The sequence below is a fragment of the Alosa pseudoharengus genome, unplaced genomic scaffold (genome assembly GCF_046254945.1).
Source record: "Alosa pseudoharengus isolate Yale_2024_CS ecotype anadromous, Long Island Sound unplaced genomic scaffold, YU_APseudo_1.1 YU_APseudo_1.1_scf_13, whole genome shotgun sequence".
In the NCBI taxonomy this organism is placed as follows: domain Eukaryota; kingdom Metazoa; phylum Chordata; class Actinopteri; order Clupeiformes; family Clupeidae; genus Alosa; species Alosa pseudoharengus.
Window position 1 is genome coordinate 35044851 of NW_027468598.1, and position 23266 is coordinate 35068116.

General features: G+C 45.1%; 2 protein-coding genes across 2 annotated transcripts in view; one reads left to right on the forward strand and one right to left on the reverse strand.

The window, feature by feature from the left end:
• Positions 1-1447: 1447 nt before the first annotated feature.
• On the reverse strand, positions 1448-16085 carry nmd3 (NMD3 ribosome export adaptor). Its single transcript, XM_076282932.1, has 16 exons — positions 16020-16085; positions 15682-15738; positions 14898-15032; positions 14276-14372; positions 13730-13810; positions 12153-12281; positions 10533-10623; positions 10312-10390; positions 9878-9974; positions 8594-8711; positions 6145-6290; positions 5597-5709; positions 4121-4193; positions 3478-3584; positions 3111-3181; positions 1448-1892 (listed from the first exon to the last, which is right to left on the reverse strand). Exons 2-16 carry the CDS (start codon positions 15723-15725, stop codon positions 1759-1761), a joined length of 1515 nt encoding a protein of 504 aa, XP_076139047.1. The 5' UTR covers positions 15726-15738; positions 16020-16085; the 3' UTR covers positions 1448-1758.
• A 987-nt stretch (positions 16086-17072) lies between these two features.
• ppm1lb (protein phosphatase, Mg2+/Mn2+ dependent, 1Lb) overlaps positions 17073-23266 on the forward strand; it is a 69646-nt gene continuing 63452 nt past the window's right edge. The window contains exon 1 of the mRNA XM_076282934.1: positions 17073-17846. Within this exon, the coding sequence (XP_076139049.1) occupies positions 17448-17846 (399 nt within the window). The 5' untranslated portion in view covers positions 17073-17447. The remainder of the gene's footprint in view (positions 17847-23266) is intronic.

The window sequence follows — 23266 nt, forward strand, 5'->3', positions numbered from 1 at the left end:
TTTGTCATAATTGCAACACTTGTAGTATATGCGTGATTGCATTACTTTTACATAGCATAGTTTAAAACAAACTGTGGCCCACCAACGTGCTTTATTAAATTAAAAGTAATTTACATCTTCATGTATTCTGCAGTAGTTTTTCTAATGTTGGGCAGGTTGATCGGACACCACAATGTCAGGGCTCTCACCTTTGAAGTGTGTGCGTCCGCGCAATTGTGGCGAAAAGAGTGTGGGGGCCAGGGCCGAGCCGACGCTTTTTACAGTCTATGGCCGGCGCTGAGTGCGGCGAGATGGCATAATTGGGTATTTCCCAGAATTGGGGCCTATTTCTGTCCACAGGGTGTAATTCTATTAAAAACACATTAAATCTAATAATGTTTAGCATCACTAATTAGTATAAAGAAAAACAAGCCTAGACTTTTTTAATGGTTGCTCCTACTCATGATTTAGACACATTTTATTGGTGTTTTATGGTACAATATCAGTGTTTTGGTGTTGTCCGCAACCAGAGTTTTCACATATTGTGCCATATCTCAAACATTATTTATAAAAAATTAATTAAAAAAATCTTGCATATGAATTAAATGTTATCTGAACTAATGAACTGCATGCACACATTATGCATATATATGCATTTCCTGCTTTATTTTGCTTAATGTATACCTGTCCCATGGTTTAGCCGTCATTACCAGCACACTCTACATAAAAGTCACCATGGTCACCTAATATCACAGTGGAATACATGGGTGTCAAGCAGAAAGATTGATGCCTTGATGTCCAGAAACATAAGAAAATCTACTCTTTATCCCTCGTTTTGGGCATGTACACTTATGTGTCATTACCATACGCATTGTATTTCTGTATTTTTGAATATTCCTGAAATTTAAAAATTATTTTAATTAACAAGGTTACTCCTATCAAAATGACTGATAACTTGATGTATACCAATTAGTAAAATTTTGAATTTTATTTTTAAAAATTTCAGTTACCCAAATAGGCCCGAAATCTGAGAAATGCCCAATTATGGCTTCTGCGAAAACGCGTGCATGCTAGAAATAGGACCGACGCGTATTTTCCACGCGACACGCAAGTGTGTTGGAAGCGTTTGCATTCAAAACACAAAGTGAAGAGATGTTTTAATAGGCAGAGGGGCCGCCGCCGTAGCGCAGCATCAGACACGTATCTGGTGTGGTAAACGCCACGCAACTGACATGCAGGCAGTCTTCAGGAGCACTTTACCAATCTGTGCCGCCTGTGCTCCCCCAGTCAGCAAGTCCAGGAGGATCCTTCACAAGGAAGGACTGGTGTGCTGGTCTGGTCTGGTCTGGGATCATTTACGAGTGTGAGTGTGTGTGTGTGTGTGTGTGTGTCACTCTACAATGGATGATTTGCTCACTGGAAAATATAGACTTAAATTTACAACGTGAAAGAACTAGACGAACACTAATAGAGATTATCATTTTATTGTGTGATTTGTCAAAATGGTTATTCAGCAAAGCACTCACACACCAACTCTGCTAGTGTTTTGCCTGACATCAGGCAATGAAATGAGGTTATGTTATATCTGAACATCCTTTGAATGGATGTATATTGACAGCCAACCATGTGTCGCTGCATGATGTTAGCATAACCACTCCACACAGAATTTTATGATAGGCCTGCAAGTCCTGGGCTGCCAGGAGTGGTCCAAAAGTCAGAGAGACCAGATCAGGCCAGGCCAGAGTAATCGATTGCCGATGGGCGCTACGGCAGGCATTTTCACTCGGTCATCATGTCGGCGCCCTCTCCACCTGTGGCGTCGTTCAGGGTCAGCTCCTCCAGCATCTCGGCCAGAGAGATCCTCGGAGCGTCGTCGTCATCCGTGTCACTCTCCACTGGGATCTTGTTTGCGTCTGCAGCACAAAGAGAGTTCCCCATGTCAGCTCCATCTCTATACAGAATATACTAGGGATCTTGTTTGCGTCTGCAGCACAAAGAGAGTTCCCCATGTCAGCTCCATCTCTATACAGAATATACTAGGGATCTTGTTTGCGTCTGCAGCACAAAGAGAGTTCCCCATGTCAGCTCCATCTCTATACAGAATATACTAGGGCAGTGCAATCAATCAAACTAATCAATTATAAGTGATTATGACTTCCAATGATCATGAGAACAACATAATAAAAATATAATGATTATTTTGCTGCATTCAGTTTCATAACAATGCTAATTGCCGTGTGTATTATCTTGTATTAAATGTATGTTTTTCTGTTGGATCATATTTAAAATTCAATTTAAAAGTAAAACGTTTTGAAAGTGAATGAGTTCAAAAATCACTGAGTAATCGTATTTAATAATCGTGATCTCAATATTACAGAACATAATAATAATAATTATTAATGCCATAATCGAGCAGCCCTACAATATACCCATCTCCACTGACTTCAGTCAGCCTGGGGTTATTTATATGATGGCTGACTAATTCAATATTGGTGACCAATACTGCATTCAAAGGTGAAGTGATTAAAACTGGTACACATTAAGTGGATGAATGATCGAGTTGGATTGGCTATGCTTGAATTCACATTCTGTTACAAATAAAACTCTGATGAAACTCTACATAAGTTCTGAAGGAGTTACTTCTATGTTGTCTGAAGAGATTTGTCACAGCAAAATATGCATGCCCTTCCATCTCTGCCCTACCTCTGAACATCTGAGTGTCTCAAAAAAAAAAAAAAAAAAAAACTTGCTATACAAATGTAAATTTTTTTTTCTACAATAGACTTGACTGCACAGGTAGGGTGAAACGCAGGTGAATAGACTGCACAGGTAGGGTGAAACGCAGGTGAATTGGCGTTCATAACATTCACTCACTCATTCACTACATAGAGCACTGTATAGTGAATAACCACCATAGTTACATACATATACATTTATTTATTTTATATATATATATATATATATATATATATATATGTGTGTGTGTGTGTGTGTGTGTATATGTATATAGTGAATAACTACCATAGAGTTATTCACAAGTCATTCATTACATAGTTATTCTCTGGACACGGCACTGTATTTAGTTTTGGATTCAACTGAAATCCTCTTTGGTTTCCCATGATTCCACTCACCTCTGAAGATGTTGACGTTCTTCCTCAGAGCTTCGTCCTCCTCCAGATCCTCCAGGAAGTCCTCGTATTGCCTGGAGTAGGAGAGGGAGACACACATCTGCTCCTTGAACTGCACAACTAACTCACACTTTCATTTGTAACTTCATCATAGGTATCGTAGCTACCACACGCACACACTTTGGACTAATTTGGATAGTTTGGACACCTCATATCGCCATCCGAGGCCATGCCTTCTCTGTCTCGGTCCTCACACACACACACAGTCGCTCCATCCTCACCTCTAGTCATCCAAGCCATGCCTTCTCTCTCTCTCTGTCCTCTCACACACACACACACACACACACACACACAGTCGCTCCATCCTCACCTCTCGTCATCCGAGGCCATGCCTTCTCTGTCTCTTTCCAACTCCTTCAGCTTCCAGTTCCTGCGCTTCACCCTCTTCATGCGGTCGTAGCTCTTTTTGACGAGAACCTAGACACAGACACACACACACACACACACCTCATAAGCAGTTCTACATGGACCAGACAGGAGTCTTTATCCACATACTAAGCAAAGGTGGAGCGATATCAAAAGGTAGGAGACTATCGTTGCCTGGTTTGCACATTAGCAAAAGCACAGCTTCCTTCACACACAGTTTCGCTCAAGCACTCTGACAAACTAAATAGGCTGAGTGGAGTCTGCTCCTACTCTTTTATTAAGTCACAGCTTCAATCAGTCTCTGCAGTTTGTCAGAGTGCTGGAGCAAAGCCTGCTCCTACACTTGTATTTAATGGCATTTAAAGACCATTTTCTGCACTCAGTCACCAGTCTGAATCTATCGCATGAAGCTATGGATGGAGACCTACGTCTTTACGTGTTTTCATTTCAAGTTCAACGTAAAACAACAGTATGAAGAGTGGGATGCAATACCACTGTTGATGAACTGCCATTACAATGGCAGGTGGAATGATTGGAAACCCAGCTCAGCTACGCCAGCAGAGTCTGAGGAGAGGAGAGGAGCTTACCACATCAGGGACATGTTGGGGGTTCATCTTGTTCAGGTGCTCATCATTGACGTTGGAATTTGCAAAATCAAAACTATTAGAGGAGAAGAATGGGAATAAACCAACGTTACATACCAAGAGTGGTGAGCGCAAGAAAACACTAGATTCATATTGCTGCATGAGAAACAGTGTTAAAATGTCCCGAGAAACCTCACAAAAGCACTAATGTCCTAATGTCCTACTATGAGCCCTAGCAGCCACACACAGTCTCTTAGGCCTAGTCCACACGTACCAAACCAATCTTTTTTTCCTCCGTATCCGTTTTTGAAACCGTATCAAGAATATTTGCGTCCAAACGGATCCATCTCAACACGACTCAACACGTTACTTCATATCCCAGGCTTATAGGTGGCACTGTTTCTTTACAGAAATTGACCAATGCTTGCGCTGTAGGCAGACAGAATAGGCTACGACAAAAAGGCTAGTGCAAGGAAACCAGAATTGTTTGTGTGGACTTACAGTGAACTGTTAACTGTAGTCAACTGTAAAACTAATAAACTTAAGGTTTAAGTTTAGTGTTAAGTATTAAGTTTGTGAAGGGTGCAGTCCCGTCCTTTATTTGGCTAACGCAGGTAAAAATAATCTCCTTTACTTTCTTTGGTTGTAGGATAGTCCGCGATTCACATTAGTTTTGGTTATCACCGCAAGTGCAAAGGCTAGGCGTGCCCAAGTTCTAGGCTATTCCGTCGCCACATTTATAATATTGCTATAATACCTTACAGTCGATACGTTTGCTTGCATCAAATCGCGCATTCGCATTTAGTGCGCATCTATAGGCTTAACATGAGTTCTAAGCGTCTTTGTAGCTCATATCTGACTTCACTATGAATGCATTTATTTAAGTTTGTAAGACATGTAAAATAAATGAATGACACCGGCACTACGCACAAATTAATGTAAACTTACACCGCACTTCCCTAATAACTTAAGTTCTCTTGCGTCACTGACAGTAGCTAGAATGCATAAAAAAACACCGGGAAAAACAGTGTTCAGTCCACCAAGTCATAAGCTATCGGCGCTGCGCAGCACCAGTTGTGATATTTATCCTACGGCGTGTAATCGTAGGTAATGTCATGTATGAAAACTAGTATTGTTAGGCAATAGGCTACTAGAAGTGTCAAGTCCAGGGCAGCTGTGGCGATGACATCATCGATACGCAAGTAGGATATGCGGTTTCGCTGTCCAAACTAATTCAAAAGGGCTGCGGTTTCAGATTTTTCCACTCTGGGACCAGGTTTCAAAAAAGTGCGGTTTCGGGCAGTGCGTTTACAGGATTCGTTTGGACGCTCGGCCAAGACGAAGCAAAACCTCTGCGTTTAACCCAAAAAGCGTCTCCGTGTGGACGGGCTCTTAGAATCACCCCCACCCCACACAAACAGCCCCCCCCCCCCCCACACACACACACACACAAACAGCCCCCCCCCCCCCTTCTCTTACCCCAACACCAGGTCTCCAATGTTGAGTAGGTGTCCCATATAGGTGCGGCAGAAGTACTGCTGGCTGGTGTTCATCTCAGACACTTTCTGCACCCACACCTCAGCCAGAACGTGCTGTCAAATCACACACACACACACACACACAGTTTAGGATTAATGACTGCTGTACGTGACAACCCTTCCTAGAAGACTAAAAACACAGCAAGGACACACATGTGGCTGAAGCGAACAGAGGGGACGTTCCATTCTGTTCAGCTTTCCCAAGATGCTGAGCAAGGCCTCATGGAATCCCACAAGAATGTTTTCAAATGAAAAACAGACCCAACTGTCTGATTACAAAAAAAAAGCAATCAGAAGCAGGGAGGTGTTTACAGGTCAACCTCATCAGGAAATAACATCTGACCCCCATCAGTCACAAAAGCCTCAAAAGACATGAAAACTAGCCATCCCACTGGACATGGTCTGTCGTGTTGAATCATAGTCATCCATCCTCTCACCCTATCGGATGTGAGGTCTGTTCCCACCCCCCGTGCTCTTTATTCCCCTCACCTTATTGGATGTGAGGCCCGCTCCCGCCCCCAGTTTCTGGTCTCTAATGATATCCATCTCCATGACGATAAACTCCTCCAGCTGTTTGGGGTTGCACAGGCTGCTAAAGGGGTAGCGCCAGTACGTGTTAGCATCCACTTCAGCAACTGCAACAGAACACGACAAAAAACACAGAAGAAAAAACAAATGTTAACAATGGAGGACATGTTCAAAGCAAACTCTGTTTGTCCCTCTGTTTGTCCCTCAACAATTTGGCATCCCTCTTGTTTATCACTGCTGGGACAAAGTAACCCGCATTTGGATCGGCAAGCGGAACCATGGACCCATGTACGCCCACGGGGACCCAGGTTCCAATCCGACCTGCGGTCATTTCCCGATCCCACCCCACCTCTCTCTCCCGCTCACTTCCTGCCTCTGTTCCTTGCCCTAGCCGAGTGATGGCAAAAGGCTCCAAGAAACATACTTTAAATAAATCAAATAAATAAATAAAAAACAAACAAGTGGAAACGTGTGAGCTGCAATGTCGGGCGTCTCACTGGAGCCACGTCTGAAAAACATTTTGCTTGGCACCGCACAATCAGGAGAGGGAATCAGAATGAAAACAGAAGCAGCCGGCACAGCTGTGTGTGTGTGCGTGTGTGTGTGTGTGCGTGTGTGTGTGTGTGTGTGTGCGTGTGCGTGTGCGTGTGCGTGTGCGTGTGCGTGTGCGTGTGCATGTGTAGGCCATGTGAGCGCTGGTATGCATGGCGGACTCCAGATGCACACATGCTGAGCAGACCTGAGCCCAGGACGAGCTCCAGGTCAGGGAGAAAAGAGGGGGAAAGGATGCAGGGAGTAAAAACACATGGACTCCAGAAAAAGGAGAAGAGAAGACAAAGATTGAGATTTACAGACATGCCTGATTTGTTTAACTCTTCTGTGGCTACAGACATGCCTGATGTGTTCAACTCTTCTGTGGCTACAGACTACAGACATGCCTGATGTGTTCAACTCTTCTGTGGCTACAGGCTACAGACATGCCTGATGTGTTCAACTCTTCTGTGGCTACAGACTACAGACATGCCTGATGTGTTCAACTCTTCTGTGGCTACAGACTACAGACATGCCTGATGTGTTCAACTCTTCTGTGGCTACAGGCTACAGACATGCCTGATGTGTTCAACTCTTCTGTGGCTACAGGCTACAGAGATGCCTGATGTGTTCAACTCTTCTGTGGCTACAGGCTACAGACATGCCTGATGTGTTCAACTCTTCTGTGGCTACAGGCTACAGACATGCCTGATGTGTTCAACTCTTCTGTGTTCTGTGGCTAGACGCTCTGGTGCTTTTCACATTACATCAGCTACACAGCAACGTCAACATCTGTCAGAATCCACAGACAAACTAAACACCTGTGTTCACCTCACTCCTCTGCAGCGTATAGTTAAGTACAGTGTACATTTGAGGTGAAAGATGGCTGCTGATTACTGCTCCACCACCCTGCACTCTTCACGAGCAGAGGAAGGACATGACCATTACTCGTCCTCTGACAACAGATAACTGACACACGTGCTGGTGTACTGGTGTATATTATATATATATATATATATATTAATTATATATATCCCATCCTGGCTTTTCCGTCTTCTATTTCTCACTTTAACATGAAATGAAAAGTTGACTGGTATTGAACAGATACGTTTAATGCAAAGTCACGGGTGACGCTAGCACTCACACTCATGATTACACCTCTGTAGCTCTCAGTAGCGTGGGAGGCTGATACTTTCTACTGCGTGGGAGTGGGAGAGGAGAGAGCGGGAGAGAGAGGGGGAGAGAGAAAAGGAGAGTGAGAGAGGGAGAGTGAGGGGGAGAGAGGGAGAGAGAGAGAGAGAGGGGGGGGGGGGGAGAGAGCGAGAGAGCGAGAGAGAGAAAGGGAGAGTGGGAGAGGGAGAGTGAGGGGGAGCGTTGGCCTCGGTCAGTGTGCTCAGACAGTCCCATTAAAGATAGGAGAGGAACTCAGCAGTCAGCACTCTGCTCTGCTCTCAGCACTCTGGGGGCAGTAGGGGGCGGTTAGGGGCAGTAGGGGGCGGTTAGAGTCAGTTAGGGGCAATAGGGGGCAGTTAGGGGCAGTAGGGGGCGGTTAGGGGCAGTTAGGGGCAGTAGGGGGCAGTTAGGGTCAGTAGGGGGCAGTTAGGGTCAGTAGGGGGCAGTTAGGGTCAGTAGGGGGCAGTTAGGGTCAGTAGGGGCAGTTAGAGGCAGTAGGGGGCAGTTAGGGGCAGTAGGGGGCGGTTAGGGGCAGTTAGGGGCAGTAGGGGGCGGTTAGAGGCAGTAGGGGGCAGTTAGGGGCAGTAGGGGGCGGTTAGGGGCAGTTAGGGGCAGTAGGGGGCGGTTAGAGGCAGTAGGGGGCAGTTAGGGGCAGTAGGGGGCGGTTAGGGGCAGTTAGGGGCAGTAGGGGGCGGTGTGTACTCACTCTGTAGCGTGCTGGGGCTGATGAGGTGGATGGTGCTGGTGACGCGGGTGCACACACACACCTGGCTCATATTGCCCAGGCTCTGTGCCAGGCGCGGGGACAGGCACACCACGTTGTCCTGGAAATAACAACAACACCAACAACGTCGTCGTCAACAACAACAATAAGACTGTTGAAGTCAGGGTAGGGCAGGTATCCAGCTGGACCTTATCTGACCACCACCGTGCAGGTCAAGAGCCATAAATAGAGCAGATCTGGGCCAACAAGGACACCGTGAAGCCATGATGCACTCAACACAAATAACACTCCCAGAGACGTGTGTGTTCTGTCTTACAACACCCCTTAAGAGCCCTCTGATGATGAAGATGATGATGAAGATGATGACCATATGCCAGTCATGGCCAGCTGTTTTAAAGAACCCTCTACATATATGAAAGAAGTGTCCTCCATGTACCACTGTCTAAATTAGTCTAGTCAATTAGTCAAAATCAAATCTAAGGATTCTACACAGGACCCGCTTACTAGATTCTCCAGAGGCGAAACCATCAAGGCTGAATTGTAGAAGAGGAGAATACAAGAGTGTCATACGCTAATATCAAATCACCAGACTGAAAACTGCGCCTGCCAAACCCAGCGCTCAGCAGGCGCATGCCATGGGTCAGTAGCTTATTCCGCTCTCACGGTCAATATTCTATTCTTATTATACGGCTCTTCACAATGCTAGTAGAACGCTCCATTGACTTGAATAGGATTTCCCAACGTTCTACGGTAAAATAAATTCATGTAATTACCGCTGCAAACATATAATTACCGCTGTCAATGGCAACGGGTTTTGTGCTGCTGATCATATCACTCCGCAAGTAGTCCGGTCACTTTCTGCATTGGAACTTCATTCAAAAGTGAAAGCAGACGGTTGATCAGCTGTGTTCTAAAAAAATGTTTGATTCAAGTTCAGCGTGTGTTGCGAACTATTTGTTTCTCAACAAAAGCCACGACGAAACGGTAACAAATAAGTGTAGGCCTAAAGAGACATATCGTGGAGTTTATTTTTTCGTTTTGGCAAGTAGCCGTATAATAAGCGGGGAAATTATGGGAAAATAAGTCCCTTCAGGGCGAAACAAGACCCGGTTCGCCCTGTCGGGACTTGACCGGCGTTCTATACATTATCCCTTACATATTTAACGGTCATGGAGGAGGAAAAACTCGACTCTCAAACCAGACTGAATTTCACACGGCGTCACAATGAGTAGGGACATGACGAAGGGCGTGGTTTTGGGGGAGTACCTTGCAGACGGGCACAATCTCCACAGAGAAGGCGCTTTTGTAGTTGTATTCGTTTGTGTGAACATCATGAGAGATCAGGCGCTGGGATGCCTTTGTCCTACGAGATGAACAGGAGAGAGGAGATTTAGTCCCTTGTTAATCCCTGTAATGTACATACTGCCCATAAGTTCCCCCATCAATAATATTTATAGCACAAAGTGCACCCTCTAAGGGCTCAACGTAAACTTTTAAAAGTGGTTGCCAGCTTTGCCAGCTTGGCTAGCAGACATGAGGTTTTGGTTGCCAAAGACAACCAAATCTGGTTGCCAAAGACAACCAAATCTGGTTGCCACATGTAACAATTTGGTAGCCAAGGGCAACCGGGCCTCTGGAGCTCTGAATCCACTTTCACGAACACGTCATTCCTAAGTTCTTTGAGCCTCTGAGGTCCTTACCTGCAGGGGACGGTGCACTGCAGGAAGTCCACCATCTTCTGACCATGCTGCTTGGTGCCGAAGTAGAAATCCAGCCCCTCTAGAGGAGACGAGCGCAGATGAGCATGAACACAGACACACAGAAGCAGCATCCTGCATGTTGCACATCAGTTTGGACAAAAGCATCTGCTAAATACCCTAAACATCAAACGTAAACACAGTGGCTAAGGCCAGCTTCTCACCGTGGATCTCCTTGATACGTAAGGTGTTCTGATGCAGATTGTGCTTTAGGATCATCTGCTCCAGGTAGTAGAAAGTCTTCTTGTGCACAGTCTGCCATTGAGGAGCACACACACACACAGAGAGGCATCTCAACTCAACCTCATTCCATTCTCATTTACCATTACAACATTATTTACACAACTCAATGGGAATTCACACGTATGCTTCTCATAACTGTGTGAGTGGGAAAGAATAGAGCACTAGAACACAGTAGAGAAAATATTATGGCAATGTGATAGAATATTTACATTGGCCTACATTTTAGCAATCAGGAGTCACTCTTAGCCTCGTGAGACCATCCTGATCTCGCGAGCTCCATTTTTCCTACTCACAGATCAGTCTGGCTTCTTGTAATGGAGAAAATGTGGAGTGGTTCGCCAAACGAACGGCCAATCAGCATTGGTTTTGAGATTTTGAGAATGTCTGTGTAGCCTAGCTTGTGGTTGTATTTTCGTCGACACTCTGTTAGTACGTCATACGCTCCGTTGATCTGATTGGTTGATTTGGCCCGTCTATCACCAACATAGGTGGTGATAGACAGATGGTTTATCCAATCAGCTAACCAGTATTTTCGCTCCTTCCCAAAAGTTCTCCAACGGAAAGTTCCCAGATGGATATGCCGAGCAAATGCGAAGCAATCCATCTAGCGGAGTCAGGCTAAGTCACTCTGGCAATCAGTAATGACGCTCATTACCCATGCCCTTGGAGCCAAGCTGCACCAATCACATCTGTGTATCTGATATAGGCGGGCCAGAGGCGAGATAAACACATGACGACAGTGCTGCAACGTCGAAGTCTGGAATCAGTCAGTAAACATTGCAAGATGGCTACAGATGAACACCAGTTGTTTGAAACGGCTTTGGCCGCTACAATGCGTACGAGTTAGACTTGGCTTTTTCTCTAAAAGAGGAACAGAAGACGGCGCTCAAATCTTTCCTTTGCAAGAAGGACGTTTTTGCTGTTTTGCCGACGGAATACGGCAAGAGTCTAATCTACCAGTCACTGTCTGGTGAGTTCAGTTTGTCCTCAAACAGCTAGAGGTGTCAGTAGAAGTGCTATGAACTGCATGCAATGCCATTACAATGCACAGGCCGTAAGCAACACCTCCAACCCCTAATCATCCCTACAGAGCATGGAGGTTTTCCAGACACAGGCTTTAGAAAGTTTACACGTTTCCTTCACCCATAAGCAACACCAGTGTTTCCCATAATAGGCGTGGAACTCTGTACAAGCCTCTAGGCTTCGTTCCCGCCTTGCACAGATGTACAAATTTGTGCTAAACAAATAAACAAACAAAAACATACATTGACTTATTTGTGGCAGCCCACCACAATATCAACATTGACCACCACACAATGATTTTCCAGGTTGTACTAAATTGTGCTTAAATCTGGTTAGCATCATAAACACACTGCTGTAATTTGTTAAAAACTGTTGCATTCAAGTTAATTCTGCAAACCTACCACCACAAATAGAATTCAATTCTGTGGGAAACACTGAACACCTACAGATGCAGACACAAATCAAACACACACTTCCTCTTTAAAAGGCCTCGTGCTCAGTCCTCTCCGTCCACTCACCTTCTGTCGGACCTGCACCACGGCCTTCCAGAAGTCCTTGGCCTCCACGCGGTGGCAGTCGCTGCACATCTGGAACTGGATCACAAACTCCACCACGAACACCTGCTGCAGGATGGCTCCGTTCATCACCTGCACGCACACACACACACACACACACACACACACACACACACACACACAGGCCGCTCAGCTTAGTTTGACCAGAGCTGCACAACACACACACAGGCAGCTCTGCTTAGCTTGACCAGAGCTGCACAACACACACACAGGCAGCTCTGCTTAGCTTGACCAGAGCTGCACGACACACACACACAGGCAGCTCTGCTTAGCTTGACCAGAGCTGCACAACACACAAGTACAGTCAGCTTAGTTTAACTAGGGCTGCACTACACACACACACACGCACGCACTCACGCACGATTCGGGGAAAATATCTAATTGTGTTTTTTCTGACATATATTACAATTGCAATTTGATTTGTGATCTACTTTTTAAAAAATGTCAAGCTTCAGTTCAATATTCCAAATTTCGTTTTAGGTTGGGCCATGCCTAGTGCATGAAAAGCGCAGTACTTCTGCTAGGTGAGCTTCACAGTCTGTCACACAAGGAAGATTAAATGAATATAAAAATAGATGTGACAATATTAATTATTGGGACAGAGCTGCAAGCTGCATGATTAATTGCAGCCTTAGCAATCAGGTAATTGCACTGGTTCCAACTACGATTTCGATTAAAAATCGATTAATTGTGCAGCCCTATTACCTCCTATTGATTAATTGTGCAGCCCTATTACCTCCTATTGATTAATTGTGCAGCCCTATTACCTCCTATTGATTTTTACACAGTCAGATTGATCACTACTCATTTCAACAGTGAGGCAAGCCAAGTGTCAAGAAGCATTTCCACTGTTTTGGTTTCGCCCTGTAGTATACCTTGGCTAGTATACAGGGCAAAACCAAAACAGTGGAAATGCTTCTTGATTCTCAAGAATGTATTTACAAATATGTAGCTATGGACTTTTTTCGCAAGTGACTCATGAGTATTCCAATTCAGTGCAAAAATAAAGTTTTCAACATCAGGCTTCAATAATGGGTGAAAATAACAGCTACAAAGCATCACTATGAACCAAGATTAAAAAACGTGTTGGAGACATAATAGTATGTATGTAAGTATATATATACTCTTTTGATCCCGTGAGAGAAATTTGGTCTCTGCATTTATCCCAATCCCTGAATTAGTGAAACACTCAGCACACAGTGAACTCACAGTGAGGTGAAGCACACACTAACCCGGAGCAGTGAGCTGCCTGCTACAGCGGTGCTCAGGGAGCAGTGAGGGGTTAGGTGCCTTGCTCAAGGGCACTTCAGCCATGGATGTGGGCATGGGACAGCAGTGCTCAACCACTTCCCCCGCCCACATTTTTCCTACTGGGTCGGGGATCGAACCGGCAACCCTTCGGTTACAAGCCTGAAGCCCTAACCAGTAGGCCACGGCTGCCCTTAAAGGAATATCACCATGGTCCACCAACCCTACTGCCTCTTGTTGTTTTGTTTTGTTTTGTAATGTTCTGAGCGTACCTCTTTCTGAATGGTCAGCTTCAGCTTAATCCTTTTGGAGTGGGGTTCAGTCCACAGGAAGCCGGCATCAATCAATCGCACCTAATGGAGACAGCAGCATGGGAGGGAGGATAAGGACCAGACTGGCAACACTAGGAAATATTACACTAAAATACTAACACTTCATACTAATTAATGCTACTTCATACTATATACGAAAATACTAAATACTAACTAATACCAAAACTGACTTGAAGTCGTGTCGACCTGTACAGTGTGAATGGATATTTAGCATTAATCATGAGATCTGATATAAACATTAGTTGCACTATCTTGGCTATTGATGTGGCCTAAACAGATGGTCTGGACTGTGTGTCATCAAGTCTTGTTTGTGAACTGTAGCTGTTTAACAAGATCCAATCAAGACTGTGGGCTCCTTATCAAGAGACAACACTTCTCAGTGGCAATGTATAATGTATGGGGATGGTGGCTGACTTTGGGGGGAAAAAAAACTCAAGTGAATGTGTGTACGTACTTTGGTTGTAAAAAGTGAATGTGTGTACGTACTTTGGTCATGGATGCCTTGAGCTTCTTGAGGCAGAGGGCGAGTAATTCTCTGGACTCCAAAGCACACTGCATCCATGTTGTTGGGGGCTGCAAGTACCTGTCAGACAGCACAGGGAAACAGGGAAACAGGGAAACATGTAAGTATAAGTATATATACTCTTTTGATCCCTATATAAGTATGTAAGTATAAGTATATATACTCTTTTGATCCCTATATAAGTATGTAAGTATAAGTATATATACTCTTTTGATCCCATGTATAGTGTAAGTATATATACTCTTTTGATCCTGTGAGGGAAATTTGGTCTCTGCATTTATTCCAATCTGTGAATTAGTGAAAAACACTCAGCACACAGTGAACACACAGTGAGGTGAAGCACACACTAATCCCTGCCTGCAACAACAGCGGTGCTCGGGGAGCAGTGAGGGGTTAGGTGCCTTGCTCAAGGGCACTTCAGCCGTGCCTACTGGTCGGGGTTCGAACCGGCAACCCTCCGGTTACAAGTCTGAAGCGCTAACAAGTAGGCCACGGCTGCCCTTATTTAGCTCCATGACAGAGATGCACTAAAAGAAAGAGATGAAGTGTCAATGAATGATGTACATGTGTAACACAGGAGCCTACCTTTCACACTGTTTGCAGAAGTGCACTGTGACTTGCTTGGGGATGCCTTCAGAGATGTCCACTTGCGTCCTCAGGCAGGACACACACATGTTGGCAGGGTTGGGGGGGATGGGGATGCCACACGTGCAGCAGAGGCTGGAAAATAACACAAAAGTAAATGACAAGACATATTCAAGATATAGATATAGAAACCCACAGCGGAGGCGATGGGCATCTTCAATATAAAAATGCAACGCAATGCCACTAGATAGGCTTTATGTAAACATAAACACATTTAACACTTTAAAGTGAAGGCTAGGCTGTGTAAGAAACCAGATTGAACACCATAAAATCATATTGATACATTCACCAATGCACATCCCTGAGCACTGCGTATACTATTCTACGATGCTTTATACTTATTATGCTACTTTAAGCTAAGCTTCTTCAAGAGTGCAATGTGTATCTTTTGCATCCAACAGAGTGAATCATGGTGACCAATCTCCTTGTGAATACTGTCACACACGTGAAACAGTGAATTTCAACAACTCCTTCTGTTTACGATGACGTTGATTTGTAGCAATGTCATTCATTAAAACATGCTATTGCCAGTTCGTCTAGTCATCATTACAAAGCTCGGCAAGGGGTCTCGTACATAAAACCGTACAAAGATACTTCACTAAGGAAACACAGCGATAACAGCTGTGAACCCAAGGTGCACACAATTACACAAACACAGACAAATCACAGTAAGTAGTTGGTTACAAGGGCATCAAATCGTGTGACAAGCAGAACTTCAACTTACATGTTCCCCTGACTAGAAGTAGCTGGAGCTTGAACGTACTCCATGGTGGTCAGCGACCTGTCAGGAAGTAACAGCATTAACATTAGGGTAATATTAACTAACGTTACCCAATCTTAAGTCTACATACATATCCTTAACAGTTACCATCTTAGCTGATAAACATTTGGTAGCTAACATTAGCAAACGAGCTAACTGACGTTCCTACGCTTCTCTTCTTTATACTTGCTTCTTGGCAACAGTAAAGGTTACAATGATGTAATTTAAGTTGGCTCGGAGTGATAACTATATATCAAGGCAAATTAAATAATAAAGTAAAAACAACTTAATCAGTTTCTCACGGTATTTAAACAGTCCGATGTGACAGCGTGGTTACACGTTTCCCCAGCATGTACACATGGGCGGTGCGAAGTGATGACGTCATTTACATTTCCTGGTACAAGTGGACCCCTGGATTTTGCGATAGGTGTCTCATATTGTGCCAGATAAATTTGAATAGAAGTAAACCGGGGTAAACGGGCTCTCTGACTATACCTTGCGCTGAAGCAGGGATGTGGGTAGTCTGCAAAATAATCACATATTCATGGGTAGTAGGTTTTCTGCTCTGTTGATGGTCTACTCTATGTATGTAAATTTACACTGTTGGCCGTTTGGGTCAGACCTGTAGGCTATGCTGGCCCTCAATTTTGTAGATGGGCTGAGGTTTAACAACTAGGGCCACTCGAAAAGATAGTGTTTGTAAATGTAAACCTTTAACAACATGGAGCAATAGGCTAATAAATAAACATTTTGAGATTAAGTGAAAATGTCAAATTAAAAGCAAGTCCACGATTGGTTTTATGCTATATTTTGCCATTGACAGTGACAATGTGTTTTTGCTTCGCCCCCAGTGTCTTTCAGTCTAGTCTGAGCTCCACATCTCAGCATCTTCTAACAGCGAGAAGCCCTAGTGAAGCCCATGATAGACTAGGCTAGGCCTACTGTCAGTGCCAGGTAGTCTATTTTCATGATATGCACCACAGCTGTTAAGCCCACGGTTGCACCTGACTTTGGGGTCGGGTAGTTGACGTCACACATTTAGAAAAGAGTAGTGCTATATGTCAATGGGTTAAATAATGTTAGTATTGTATTGCTAGGTTAAGCTCTTTACTGCAGCTGATTGTTGCAATTGAACATGTGGGCGACATGTGAAGTGGAAGAGCTGTTGAACACACTCGCATTCATGGTGCAATCTCCAAATTTAAGGTTCGAACAGGCAGCGTCGAAACAGTATAGCGTAGCCAACCGCGCTCACGCTGTAACAGCAAGCCATCAAGTATTGCGGAGGTGCTCGTGCGCCTTTCCAGCTGTCAGGTGACATCTGTGACGGTTGGGAAACAACTCCCCCTTAGCGGTATTTCCTGACATCTCAAGCTATTATGGAACGGTGTACGAGCTCTGAGCGCGCTTGCACGGTTCATTGAGCGACAACAGAGCCAAAGAGAGCTCCGATTCCTCACGGTGGGGCGGCATGCCTTGTAGCCTACTAGCTGCGCTCATCTCTGCAGTCTTTTCGAAGCCTTGGAGGCGATACATGTGAGCAGCTCTGAGAGGAATCGCTGTTTGATTTCTCTGCGTGCGCCGTGTGTGTGCTAACCGCACTGAGTTTATCGAGCAGGAAAAGAAAAGACTATAGCCTACTCGCATTTTCAGCAGTCTACAGGTTTCACGCTTACTGCAATGATGGAATGACTTGTTAGGCAACCTGCTGTGATTTGTTGCTCGTATAAATGATAGGAGATACGATGACACTGCTCTCTTTATTGGGTCGGATCATGCGTTATTTCTTGCTTAGACCAGAGACCTTGTTTCTTTTGTGCATTAGTCTGGCGTTGTGGAGTTATTTCTTTCACACCGACGAGGTTAAAACCATCGTCAAGTCGAGTCGCGATGCCGTTAAAATGGTTAAGGGGAAAGTGGCGGAGATTATGCAAAATGAAAAATTCGGCGGTCTGGACGTCCTGGACGCGGAGTTAGCCAAGACCTGGGATTTCAAGAGCAACAATGTAGCGGTTTACTCCATACAAGGCCGCCGGGACCACATGGAAGACCGCTTCAATGTCCTGACCGATGTTGTGAACAAGAGTCACCCATCCATATTTGGGATTTTCGATGGCCATGGTGGTGAAGTAAGTGTGAGAGCCTATTTAATTAAAATGTTACTGTAATTGCGTATAGCCTCACTGTGTCAATCTTGACACCTGCATTCAAGTTGCCGACTTCCGCGCGTTAGGCTAGACCTTTTTCCTTCAGCGACAAACATAACAAGATCAGACCAAGCATGCCGTAGATAAGTTTTTAACCCGATTATTGTGACGAGGGATAGTCTAAGCTCTGCATAATGGGATTATAACTGGTCCCGGCCTGTTCGTGTGCCCAGGACACGCTTTCAAATCAAGACAGTCTCCTAACAATATCTGAGGGACTTATAACGAATTATAGTTTAACTCTGTTTAAAGTGAAAGGCACGTCCCCCGTCTCTCCTCATGCTTGCCATGTCCTTTTCAAGGCTCTTGGGTTCTCTTTGATCACATATTTTGCGCATTTGTGTTGCAGTTGTTGCCATCAGCTGCCACACTTCACAGAAGTCTTGGCTTTAAAACCCACCTGTTTCACACTATTTTAATCATGAATACAGTTATCTCTTCCTGTTTCTATTGTCATCCATCCAGCTCTTCAGCTAAACCTCCTTTATATGTGACTAGTTTCTCTCCTCTGATGTCCCCTCTCTCCCCCAGTCTCTCTGGTCCACATGTGCGCTGGTCTTTGTATACAGTATATTGCATGGATGGATTTAGCTTTTTTTTCCTGCTGGATAACGGGGTCCTACCACATAAAAGAGTATGGCCTTATATAGAAATGCTTTGTTCTGAAGGAAAGAATGTTTGCTGTCTGGATCCTTAAATCTTTATTGTGGAATTCACGTCATGACATTGATAGACAATGGAAAGGAGCACATTTAGATTTATTTAAATGTTTGTTTGATTGCAAAACAGACTGTTTTGGGAAAGTATACAAGCAGCCAGTGACTGCAGCTGGGGCTGACCCCGGGTGACCCTGGCCAGCACAGGGCCCAGGCTTGCCGCTATCAAGGCATCGGGTTGTTATCAGTAGCTCATCTGTGCTACAGGACTAACGTGGCCAAAAGGTGTACTGCCAGACAGCTTCTCTCAGAGGCACACGGGAGGCACAGAGTGCTGTCTTTGAGCCCGACCAGGGAGGGGAAATTCCTCGTTTACCTGGCAGAGGTTTTATTTTCCGAGTTTGAGGCTGGAGGTGTGTCGCCTGTTTCCCTTCCTTTACTGGTTTCTACAAGCAAGAAAATATCCTGGACATGGGAATGACGGGGGAGAAATGGGGATTGCGGTATTTGTATAGTGTGTGTGTGTGTGTGTGTGTGTGGGGGGGGGGGGTGCAGTGAAATCTCTGTGGAGTTCTTGAGTGCTGCCATACTATTTTGGGAGAAAAGAACATAAAGCAGACAGTACAACTAAAGCATCCTCCCACTGGGATAAGCAAATCTAAACATTAAAAGTCTTAAACATGCATATCTCTGTTGAATGTTGTTGCAACAATATCTAAACATTAATTTAAACATGCATATCTTTGTTGAATGCTATTGCAATAATATCTAAACATTAGTCTAATCATGCATATCTTTGCTGAATGCTGCTGCTCATATATCCAGATGGTCCACACAGTCACAGGAGGTTGGCTGCCTCTATACCCAGTATACCCTCTAGCTATTGTGCTGAAGAGGTGCTTTGGGCCATCAGTAGTAAGACATGCTGTGGTGTGTGTGTGTGTATCAGTAGTAAGACATGCTGTGGTCTGTGTGTGTGTGTGTATCAGTAGTAGGCATGCTGTGGTGTGTGTGTGTGTGTGTTATTTATAATGAGCAGGACGTGGTTCCTCTCCCCTCTGTCCTGAAGTCCATCCTGCCTCTGGTCCAGTTCAGAATGGCCCCATGGTTGTTGGTGCATTACACAATGCTTGGACAGTGCAATAATGCAGTTGCTATGCAGTTGTTCTGAGTGCTTTCACTTCTCAGTGTTCACCTCAGGGCCTATTTCCTCCCAAATGGCTGAAATTAATTGCCTTGTTTGGGCACCGGCGCCGCACCGCGCGGCGTGTGTGTGTGTGTGTTTCTCAGCTGGCAGGAGCTCTGGCAGCGAGGCCAAGAGATGGAACCTGGGACGCAGAACAGAGAACACACACTCACACACACACACCACCCCTAGCTGTGCTTGTACCAGAACATGGTACTACCCATGTTAGCAAAAAGCCCCCATCAAGCCTTCACTGTTGTATAATGCAGTGTGGAATCAGGCTGCTGTGTTGGCTGTGAACAGTGTTTGGAAGTAACTGAGTATTCCGGATTACATATTTAAAATAGAACATATAAGAAACTGTATTCGAATACAGTTACAATTTAAATGGGTGGTATTCAGAATGCAGTTACACTGATCAATTTAAGGGATTACATTTTAAATGATAACACATAGGACATGGCTTTTCAAACTCAAATTCAAATATGTTTTTCAACCACACCATGTAGCCTATGTGTCTATCCCTCAGGTGGCTCTCAGTAATCTAAAGTATTCAAAATGCATTACTCTCTTTGAGTAATCTATCAGAGTATGTTACAAAATACATTTTTGGGCACGTATTCTGTAATCTGTAGTGGAATCCATTTTAAAAGTAACCTTCCCAACACTGGCTGTAGATGAGGCCCTGTGAGAGCGTCTGCCCTGTGAGCGCGTCTGTGAGAGCGTCTGCCCTGTGAGAGCGTCTGCTCTGTGAGAGCGTCTGCCCTGTGGTTGCAGGGCAATGACGATTTCTGATGGGGTCAATCACTGGAGATATGGAATTGGACGCTTAGGAAAGTGAGAATATCTGTTTTGGCCAGATGAAGACCTATAGGGGTTGAAACAATCATTATGTTTTTCAGGGAGCAAAAGTGCATTTTGTTGCTATTCATCCTTTTCCTGGTTTATATTTACATTGACCCTTTGTCCAACGCCTGGTGCTAACTGCAGTTTGATGGGCACACATCCTCTACTTTTACTCTAAACTGGACACTTACCTAACGTATAGCTCTGGATTGGACGCTTAGCTACCATACTCAGATTGGACGCTTACACTAGTTACCATACTCAGGTTGACTTCCATCCATTTTGGTATTCTGAGGACACTGACATGAATGCCGTGGTACTTCCCCCCTCGGTCTAGGCCCCTGGGGTACTGCAGTGCATATAAAAACAGGCATGTTGGTCCGTTTTAGGTGTATTTCAGTCTCATAACAAGTCTTTGAAGATATTTTCAGAGAATTTGGCCCGGCTTTGGCAAAAGGACAAACCGTAAGATGAGTGCAGCAAAGCATAGTCAAGAAGGCTGAGGAAAGGCCACTGAGGCCAAGATGAAAGGCCCCTCCAAGAGTGTAGAAATAAGGAGGAAGACCAGCGTGCTGTGTTGAGCCCCAATCCCATCTCCTTCAGGCCCAGAGCAACGTGCTGTGTTGAGCCCCAATCCCATCTCCTTCAGGCCCAGAGCAATGTGCTGTGTTGAGCCCCAGTCCCATGTCCTTCAGGCCCAGAGCAACGTGCTGTGTTGAGCCCCAGTCCCATCTCCTTCAGGCAGGCCCAGAGCGAGTGTTTACGTAGAGATAGCTGCAGGATCCCACAGGCTCGACAGTGACTGTTAGTGTTTCTGAACAGGCTTGTCAGACCAGTATTTTATGGAATGTTTAGTCACACATACACACATAGACACAGACACACATATACACACACACACGTACACAGACACACACACACACACACAGCCGTAAGACTTTGTGACTACTAGAATATTGCATCTGCAGAAGATGTGACAGCCAGCAATGCTAAGCAGGCATGGACTCATTTCTACACACACAAACACACACACACGCACACACGTATGCATACTTAGCTGAATGAGAAGCTCTGAGAAGCTCTTTATCTTTCACAGTGAAATGCCTTAGCTAAGTACGCTGATGCATAGTAGGCAGGATATTAAAAGTGAGTCTAATTAGGCAATCTGTCTCCTCTCTTCCCTCCCACCCCCTCTCTTTCTCTCTCTCTCCCTCACTCTCTCCCTCTCTCTCTCCGTGTCCGATACTGTCGAGCCCAACTCATTCCGAGAACTTGCTCTCTCTCTCTCTGCCCTAGTAAGCAGGAGGCCAGCCAGGCCATTGTAATCATGATAAAGGGATTACTGTATAGCCTATAGAGATGGTGCAGTGATCACTGTATAGAGATGGTGGACTGATCACTGTATAGGCTATAGAGATGGTGGAGTGATCACTGTATAGAGATGGTGGACTGATCACTGTATAGAGATGGTAAGGTGGTTACTATAGAGATGATAAGGTGTTTACTGTATAGAGATGATAAGGTGGTCACTAGATGAGAAAGTGTTTACTGTAGAGCCTGGCTGTAGAGAGGTTGGAAGCAGTGTAAGGCCCGTCTCTTGCCCAAACCTTATGCATTTCTAAAGAATGCCTTTTGCATTCAATTTACATGTGTGGATACCTGTGTTTGATCTGTATTGTCTTAGCTGGCCATGGCCAAAGATCCCCAACACCCGCTCATGCATAAAGTGACCATTTCCTCCTTGTTCTGGCCCCTCTACTGAGAGGTAACTCAGTCCTGGTTGTTGATGGGAGGGTGACCCAACTTGGCCTGATGCCCATTTTAGGGGGGATATCCGTTGCTACTTAATTAAAACATGTCGCAGTTGCTCATCTAAAATCTGCCGTAGTTTGCACCCATGTCATACGCATCTCATACCTGCACGCCAGATCATCATGGTTGTTACAACGTTATTACGTGCGCTGTGGGGAGGGGAGAGGAGGAGCTGCTGGAGGGTGAGCTAAAGACCTTATACACTCAGCAGTATCAAGCCCTTTTGAAGATCACAGTAATCAGCTCGGCCTCATGAAGTTACCGTCCGACTGGGACTGGGGCCGCTACTGTTAAGGTGCGGGAGGGATGTTTACGCACTGAACACCACTACCTGCTGGTTGCCATGACATCAAGTTCAGCATCCTGTGGAGAAGGTGTGTGAACGTACTCCTTACAAGTGTTGACTAAGCTTACGTTTGGCAATCGTTTCTATTCAAACTAGTCTTTAAGAGCCGCAGGGGTCCACTTGCAAGGCTCGTCACTTACCACAAGGCCCTTTCTCCCTACAGCAAGTGCAAAGGCTTCATTTGAGCTCACTTCCTGCTCCACAGATATAGAGTTGCGTTGTGGAACACCTGGCGCCCAGCTCCTTTGAAAAGATCACAGGCGCGGCTCAAGCAGCCCCCTCGACTGGAGCACGGCTTGAACTCAGAGATGTTCACTTGTCAGGAAGGATGAGAGCTTGTGACCTTTGGGTGACATTTCAGTGGGATGTGTGCATCGATCACACTTGAGAGAGAGAGAGAGAGAGAGAGAGAGAGAGAGAGAGAGAGAGAGAGAGAGAGAGAGAGAGAGAGAGAGAGAGAGAGAGAGAGAGAGAGAGAGAGAGAGAGAGAGAGAGA

Coding starts and splice junctions, on each gene's coding strand:
- nmd3 (XM_076282932.1), bottom strand. CDS start 15,725: ATGGAGTACGTTCAAGCTCCAGCTACTTCTAGTCAGGGGAACAT. Junction 10,624..12,152: donor TGGTGCAGGTCCGACAGAAG/GTGAGTGGACGG, acceptor CCTCAATGGCAG/ACTGTGCACAAGAAGACTTT. Junction 10,391..10,532: donor ACGTATCAAGGAGATCCACG/GTGAGAAGCTGG, acceptor CGTCTCCTCTAG/AGGGGCTGGATTTCTACTTC.